General features: G+C 41.2%; 1 protein-coding gene across 1 annotated transcript; it reads left to right on the plus strand.

Annotated features, from left to right (window-relative positions):
• The first annotated feature begins 4,208 nt into the window (after positions 1-4,208).
• LOC124884674 lies at positions 4,209-7,972 on the plus strand. Its single transcript, XM_047392729.1, has 9 exons — positions 4,209-4,267; positions 4,661-4,875; positions 4,997-5,197; positions 5,315-5,415; positions 5,506-5,668; positions 6,344-6,447; positions 6,555-6,699; positions 6,793-6,919; positions 7,633-7,972. Exons 5-9 carry the CDS (start codon positions 5,522-5,524, stop codon positions 7,929-7,931), a joined length of 822 nt encoding a protein of 273 aa, XP_047248685.1. The 5' UTR covers positions 4,209-4,267; positions 4,661-4,875; positions 4,997-5,197; positions 5,315-5,415; positions 5,506-5,521; the 3' UTR covers positions 7,932-7,972.
• The last annotated feature ends 351 nt before the right edge of the window (positions 7,973-8,323 follow it).

An 8,323-nucleotide genomic window follows, 5' to 3' on the forward strand; every position in this document is an offset into this window, starting at 1 on the left:
AATAAATAGGAACCCCTAGAATTGGCACTTGAGTTTGATCGGTGTCTTGAGGTCTGACTGGTGTGTTTTGATCATCAGCTACAAAAATGTGTCTTTCCCCAGAAGTCAACATCATGTCAGTGACACCAAACCAATCAACAACATATAGGATATATCCCTAAAAAGGGTCAGAGGTTTAAGTATGCTTCAGCTGAACTCATAAAGTGAGACAAGTTTTTCACACAGGATCATGGAAAACATGCACAAGAACGATTCAAAATGCAAGCTTAAAATTGGCAAAAGTAAACCACAAAGTCTGGCAGATGGGGCAGTTTGTATTATTGGCTGGGGAACACAGGGAATAAATCAGCACATTAAATTCTCTTTCAGTAGTCAAAAAAGAAGGTGATGTTTAATTCATAGATGTATTGCTTCAAAACCCAAAAACTCTGCCATGTCATTTCAAAACCACAAGGAAAACCATGCATTTAAATGAGAAACATGTCTTACTCGTCATCTTCCACTTTATCCGGAACCGGGTCACAGGGGCAGCAGACTCAGTAGAGACACCCAGACGTCCTTCTCCCCAGACACTTCTCCTCCAGCTCTTTCGGGGGGAGCCCAAGGTGTTCCCGGGCCAGCCGAGAGATATAGTCCCTCCACGGTGTCCTGCTTCGTCCCCTGGATCTCCTCCTAGTGGGACGTGCCTGGAACACCTCCCGAGGAATGCGTCCAGGAGGCATCCGGTATAGATGCCCGAGCCACCTCAACTGAATCCTCTCGATGTGGAGGAGCAGCGGCTCTACTCCGAGCCCCTCCCGGAGTAAGCTCATTTCAGCTGCTTGTATCCCGGTTCTAGTTCTTTTGGTCATGACCCAAAGTTCATGGCCATAGGTAAGGTAAAATCGAGAGCTTCGCATTTCGATTCAGCTCTCTCTTCACCACGACGGACCATCACAGCGTCCCCATTACTGCAGCAGCCACACCGATCCGTCTGTCGATCTCCCGCTTCATTCTCCCTTCACTCGTGAACAAGACCCCAAGATACTTGAACTCCTCCACTTGAGGCAGGAACTCCCCTCCAACCTGAAGAGGACAGGCCACCCTTTTCCGGTCGAGAACCATGGCTCCGGACTTGGAGGAGCTGATCTTCATCCCAGCCACTTCACACTCATGCAGTAGCTCCTGGCTAGAGGGGGCCAGCAGGACCACATCATCTGCAAAAAGAAGATACTAAATCCCCAACCAGAACCCTCTGGCCCTTGGCTGCACCTAGAAATTCTGTCCATAAAAGTTATGAACAGGACCGGTTACAAAGAGCAGCCCTGCTGGAAACCAACATGCACTGGGAACATGTCCGACTTAATGGGGTATGCGGACCAAACTCCTCCTCCGCTTGTACAGAGACTGGATGGCCCCTAATAAAGGGCCCTTCAACTCGGTACTCCTGGAGCAACCCCCACAGGGCACCGCAAGGCACACAGTCAAATGCCTTCTCCCGTTACACAAAACACATGTGGACCGTTTAGGCAAACTCCCATGAACCCTCAAGTACCCTGTAGAGGGAGTAGAGCTGGTCCAGTGTTCCACGGCCGTGACGAAACCACACTGCTCCTTCTGAAGCCGAGGTTCGACTGTCAGCCAGACTCTCCTCTCCAATACTTACAAGGGATGCTGAGGAGTGTGATCCCCCTATAATTGGAACACATCCTCCGGTTACCCTTCTTGTGAAGGGGAACCACTATCCTGGTCTCCCAGGGTAGTGGGAGTTTTTTCCCTCTGCCACAGCCTGGGCCGTGGCACGCTTGGCCTGATGGTACCTGTCCGCCTCAGGAGTCCCACAGGCCAACCACAGCCAACAGGACTCCTTCTTCAGCTTGACAGCATTCTTTGCTGTCGGTGTCCACCACCGGGTTCGGGGAATGCCGCCGCAACTCTCACTATACGCTTGGGCCCGCCAAGTCTGTCCAACTTTCTCCTTTTCCAGCGGATCCAACAGACCACCAGGTGGTGATCCATGGACAGCTCAGCCCCTCTGTGACTCTCAAAGTAGTCTAGGCTGGGAGCAAGGAGAAAAAATATGAGGGAAGGTGGTCTGTATAATTGTTTTGAAGTGTTGCTTTACAGTTTACAGCTGTTTAGTGAATAAAATGTTATTGAAGCAAGCTGGGTGAACAAAAATGAGGATATTTCAATTTTCTTTGGGATATTTATGACTCACACACCAATAACACACGTTGACCAGATGGTTTGATATCATGAGGCATTACTGCATGGAAAACTGTAAGCTCATCATTAATTAAATTTCAATTCAATTCAGTTTTATTTATATAGCGCCAATTCACAACACATGTTGTCTCAAGGCATTTCACAACAGTCAGGTACATACATTTCAATTAATCCTAATCATTGAACAGTGCAGTCAGATTCAGTTATTTATTCAAATTGGATAAAAAGTTTTTCTGTCTAAGAAAACCCAGCAGATTGCATCCAGTCAGTGACTTGCAGCATTCACTCCTCCTGGATGAGCATGTAGAGACAGTGGACAGTCACTGGCGTTGACTTTGCAGCAATCCCTCATACTGAGCATGCATGTAGCGACAGTGGAGAAGAAAAACTCCCTTTTAACAGGAAGAAACCTCCAGCAGAACCATGCTCGGTATGAGCGGCCATTTGCCACGACCGACTGGGGGTTTGAGAGAACAGAGCAGAGACACAAAGAGAACAAAGAAGCACTGATCCAGGAGTACTTTCTATGGAAAGGAAAAGTAAATGTTAATGGATGTAGCTCCTTTAGTTGTTTCACCTAGAAAGAAAGAACAGATAAACTCTGAGCCAGTTTTCATGGTTAGAGTCTGAAAGAGAGCACATACAGTTAGTTATAGTTAAGCTCAGTCAATCGCCATGTCTAGGAGAGAGAAAGGGTTAAACACTGAAAGACAGGGCTATGTGGATCATCGGTAGAGGGTGAGCATTAAGTTGTTGCCTCCTGTCTTTGTATTGCAAAGGTTTGACAGGTGCAGGTCAGGTGACAGCTGCATATTCGAATGAAAGTAGGGACAGAGAGTTTTGGCAGCTGTTTTTTCTACCCTTTTTTTTTTCTTAATGCAGAAAGTAGGAGCAGCACTGATATGATCATATTACTGTGTGGTTGGAGAAATGCAACCAGAAATAGTCCAGAGCCAAGGAGACCTAAATGCCATGTTATTTTTTCAATACGAGTTGCCAACTCTGACACAAGAAACTGGTTTAAATGTATTTGGTCTTGCTGGTAATAGTCTATCTGACTGTTGACATTTTGGGAGGCAGCCACTTGGCAGCCACCTGCACAAGAGCTTTCAAAGTGAAAGCCAAGATCAGGAAGGGTAAAACAATAAAACATAGGATATCAGATCAAATAGATTGCTTTTTTGTTGGGGCTTTTTGTCCAAATTTACATAAGATATCTTGAAAACAAACAGTCTGTAATTAGTGCCGCAGTCACTTCTGTTCCCGTGATGCCTGCAAAACCTTCAATGGCCTAAATACCGCACACCATTTTCCCATCATTGTATGAGGCTGAACATTCCAAAGAAAATCATGTTTGTCCTTTTCCTATCTTCTAACTGGAAAACCTTTATGCCTTTACGTGGCTAAGTAATTGTCAGTATTTGGTTTTGAAGAGCAACTGGATGAAGAAATGAACATAGCATGATCGTGGTGTATGGGGTAAGAACGCTGTCAAAAACAATGTGTATGCAAGGGGTAAATGTGTGCATATTAGTCAATGGTTGTGCATAAGTAAAATCCAAAAGACGTATATTTTCTCTATAAGAATACAAATTAAAATGTTACAGCTTCAAGAAATTACAAACACGAAGTTCAAGTTTACAGTTGTGGTTTATTCTTTATGAATACAACATGTTATAACCGTTTGTGAATACGATTTATTTTCTTTGAGAATACGAATCTACAGCACTCGTACATCACGTGACACCAAGTCACGTGATCTCAGGGAGTTAGGCCTTGAATGATGGAAAATGGTAATGGGAGATAATTCAGTATAAAAGGAATATTAGGAACAGAGGGGAGATAGGGGGGGAAATCAAGAGTATTATAAATAAAGCATTGTTCTTATTTTTATGAAATACAAAACTAAAACATAGAATATAGTGGGTGGAGTTATACAATGATGTACAGTAGGTGGCGGTATGCACCTCTGAGTTTGTTGCGTACTACCAGCAGAAGAAGAAGAAGCAGCAGGACTGGCGCTAAGATGACGGACCAAGAAAGTACGGTACAAAGCCAGGTAACACATTACATTAAACTTGTTTCGGAACATTGGTAGTTTTATTTTTTAAATCATATAACAATCTAGTAGATAGACAATGTACAGCTTTACTTTGTAAGTTTATTACCGCTGACTAAATACACTTGTACACACAGTATGAAACGGGTGTTTTTCCTGCTATTTAGTTGGAAACTGCTACTTGGGTCTTCTTGAATTTTTAAATAAATAAGCTATCATCCACATGTTTTTTTCAACGACATACCGCTTTACAAATAAATGTAAAATTTTTATCACGGTTATATGTATCTTAATGTCGCTAATATATGCTAATATCAAAAATATATAGGATAAGTAACCTTTTTCATGTAGCTTTTTTAACCTCGTAACTATTGGCTTCTTTGTTTGGTCCAGTTAGCGGATATTCTAAACACGGCAAACAGTCTGGTGTCGATGTTGAACAGAAGGTTAAGTTCTCCAGGGACGGTCAGGCCAGTTAGACAGGAAAATGCAAGACAGTCTGTTGAGGGACAGACAACCCAAATGAGGACAGCTTCACAGTCAGGACAACTAATAAGATGTCCTCAGGGTAGTGGCTCTGGACAGTCAGTGCATCAAGAAATGGCGAGGTATGTTTCACCTTAGCCACAGTCTTGTTTATCAAGTGTAAATCTTATGATCTTTCATTTCTCTGTCCTTCTGGTCATTTGATACCATATTAATTTCTGTTATCACCGAATTACATTTTAGGTCTTTTCCTGGACTTTTTTGCAGAGAGGCAAAAGACGTTTCGCACCCTATGCACGACTACAAAAAGGTTTTCTGGTTAACTTTTTCTTACTTGATAGACAGCGTTCAAAAACACCCAAAGGAGATGAAGAGCTGCAGCTCATATTGGCTGGTCTTGGGAAAAAGTCTCTCACAGTAAACGAAAGCTTCACACATTCCGAGGTATTTCTTTTTAAGGTTTGTTAATTTGGGTTTAATAGCTATTAAGGTGTTGTATTGTATAAATAAATTGGATATTTAAAATATCCAATGTGTATATATATCTGTTTTCCTGTTCAGAAATGATTGCCGAGATCGAAAAGAAACTATTTGTGGGCAGTGCTGACAAGAAAGGCGAAAATCCTCTGTACTGTCTGAACAGCCTGGATAAGTTATTTCAGGTACATTGTGTTATCACGTTTGTTTTGTGTAAATACATTTGTATACTCTAGTTAAATCCAATAAACTGTTTTTATTCTCTTGATATTTAGGACTGCAGGACAAGTAATGGCAGTTAGTATTGAACAAAGTGGACCGCTCCCAAATTTCATGCGTGAATGGTGCTACAAATACCTGTGCTCTGGTGATTCAGACAGCATACAGGTGTCAAGTAATGATGTCACAGACTCAGAGCTGTTGCACCTTATTACAGAGGTAACAATGATAACATTTTGAAAGCTGACCAAATACTGTACCATGTCTTTTGTTTGGTCCAACTTCATTGGAATTGGGGTTGCATGTTAAAACTTTGTAGAAGTGATAACAGTTAATTACTTATGTATATGCATGGCCTCTTTGTACACTGTGTGTACAATATTAGGCAAATTAGTATTTTGACCATATTTAGGCATATTTCTTACCTCTAAGCTCGATAAACTTGAATGCTTAATGTATTTTTAGCATAACAGGTGATATGTAGCTGGGTATTAAGGGAAGGTGTGGTCTAAGGAGGGCAACACCCTATATCAAGGTGTGCATAATGATTCGGCACCTTCTTTTCTTTTGGCAAAATTGGTCAAAAAGGAGATTTGACTGACTGTGAAAAGTCAAGAATTAACTGAAGTCGCTCAGAGGAATGCAAAACTATTGAAACTGCTAAGATATTGGGGCGTGATTAGAGAGCCATCGAACATGTTGCAAATAGTCAACAGGGATGCGAGAAACGTATTGAGAAACAGACCCAGCAAATTAACTTGAGAAGAATCATGTGTGAAGCTACCAGGAACCTATAATCTTCCAGTCCTGTAACATTTCTTAACTGCAACCTACCTGGAGAACCTACAAGTACAAGATGTTGGGAAAGTTATTTAAAGCTTTTTCTGTCTTCAGGTAAACAGGGCAACTGATGAGAACATTAATGACCTTATTGATGACATTGTAGGCTGTGGTTATACTGGAAAAGTGTCTGTGGACAAAAAAGACCTTATTACCAGGTAATGATTTAATAAGGTTATATGGGTATTACTGGTTTTCCAAACATGGAGACTATTTTTGGTGAATAACTTCTACTGAAATACCTTTTATAAACCTTATGTTTCAGGGCTGTTGTCCTGCACTCAACAATGAGACTTGTACCGATGCTTGAGCAGCTAAGAAAAGGTCTGCGGCTGTACGGCCTCCTTGAGGTGATGAAGACGCACCCAGGCCTTTGTCTGCCTCTGTTTGTTCCAGGGGAAGATGACAGAGTGGGTATACATTTTTTATGTTGTCTCAATTAAACTATTTAGATAAATATTTAGCATGATTTATGTGTCCTTTGATGATTTTTTGCATGCCAGGTGGATGCAGCATTTGTCCTGGAAAGGTGCAAACCCGTATTCAGTGAGAAGGGTTCTGTGAAATACAGCAGAGAAATAAACATCATGAACTTTTTTCAAGACTTTCTACAAGATATTGAGGACTGTGGTATGTTTCAGCTGGCAGTAGTATGTTAGTTATTGCCTATTAACAATGTTAAAGTGGAGGGATAATGTTTTGGCTGGTGTCTGTGCATGTCCATTTGTATGTACTCTTAGCAACATATTTTCAAATCACTGAACAATTTTCACTGAAACTAGTAAACATTGATCATACATGTACAGTCATATTCAATAAATTAGAATATGCAATCCAATGAGGCTTGGAGCAGGTATGAAACACATTTCATTAAGCCCACATTTCTGGATTTAAAAAAAATGGCTACAACATTGTCAGTTTCATAGATATTGAGCTAGTTTTGTATGCAAGTAGCTGAGAGTGATCCCTAATTTATACTCTGAGCACTATCTGATCCTGTGACATCTGTTTAAAACTTTTTAATAACAATTGGAGTTAATCTGCATGATCCTATTTAAAATATATCATGAACAACTAGACATTTCTGTGACCCTTTCAGAAATCACTGGGTGTAGATCTATACAGCACATGAAAAAGGTTTAAAATAAAGCAACTAGACCTCACTTGTGGTTGAAGATGTTTCGCGCTAAGAGCAAAATGTCTTCAACTGTCTTTAACCACAAGAACTGAAGTCCAGTTGCTTTATTTTAGTCTAAAACTGACAGGAAAGGTAGCATTTCTTTTCTAGAAATGCTAGGCGTTTGTTTTCTTTTTCCCTCACTAACATTAATCTTTCTTTGAAGAACAAGATGGCCAGTGTGATGAAGAAAGCGATGATCCACAGCAGCTGACTGTTGGGAAAGTCATGCAGTGGATGATAGGACAGGCGCACAAACCTGTACTGCCAAGTGAGAAGAAGGATTTCTTTATAAATGTGAAATTCTACCATGACTGTGACACACATCATACTATCTGTTTTCCTATTGTTAGTGCATGTAGCCGCACCATTACATTTCCAGTTGCTCATCTGACAACCCTGATCGAGTTCAAAGAAAATATGGTAACATCCTTAACTCATGAGCAGTCCTTTAATAGGGCCTGAGACCTTACCTCTTAAATCTTTAGAGCACATGCAGCAATTTTGTTGGTGAGATGAGACTTGACACATGATGGTACTTTTGGTTTGATGAATGAAGAGATGCAGGGCTGATTTAATCCAGAATCTGTCTTACAAGTGTCCCTTAATCACTGGTGAACTTGATTACAACTAAACACGTTTTACAAGCAGCAGACTGCGTGTTAACACTGCTACATTCAACTCTCCTGAAGTTCGGTAATATTTGCGACTTTCCTGTCAGCTCTATGAGTTTAATAGATAAGTCCTTATTTCTGACTTTACGTTACAAATCCAATTTTACCACGTCCAGTTCTCCACCTGCGTTTGCTCCCTCCATCCTGAACGCAGGTGGAAAACATCGAGCAGAAGCACTGTTG

This window comes from Girardinichthys multiradiatus, chromosome 18, assembly GCF_021462225.1.
Source record: "Girardinichthys multiradiatus isolate DD_20200921_A chromosome 18, DD_fGirMul_XY1, whole genome shotgun sequence".
Lineage (NCBI taxonomy): Eukaryota > Metazoa > Chordata > Actinopteri > Cyprinodontiformes > Goodeidae > Girardinichthys > Girardinichthys multiradiatus.

Bases quoted from the DNA above. Each gene is read 5' to 3' on its own strand.
- LOC124884674 (XM_047392729.1), top strand. From the start codon at position 5,522: ATGGCAGTTAGTATTGAACAAAGTGGACCGCTCCCAAATTTCATGCGT. The intron at 6,448-6,554 runs GTAATGATTTAA...CTTATGTTTCAG, and splicing joins AAAAAAGACCTTATTACCAG to GGCTGTTGTCCTGCACTCAA. The intron at 6,920-7,632 runs GTATGTTTCAGC...CTTTCTTTGAAG, and splicing joins ACAAGATATTGAGGACTGTG to AACAAGATGGCCAGTGTGAT.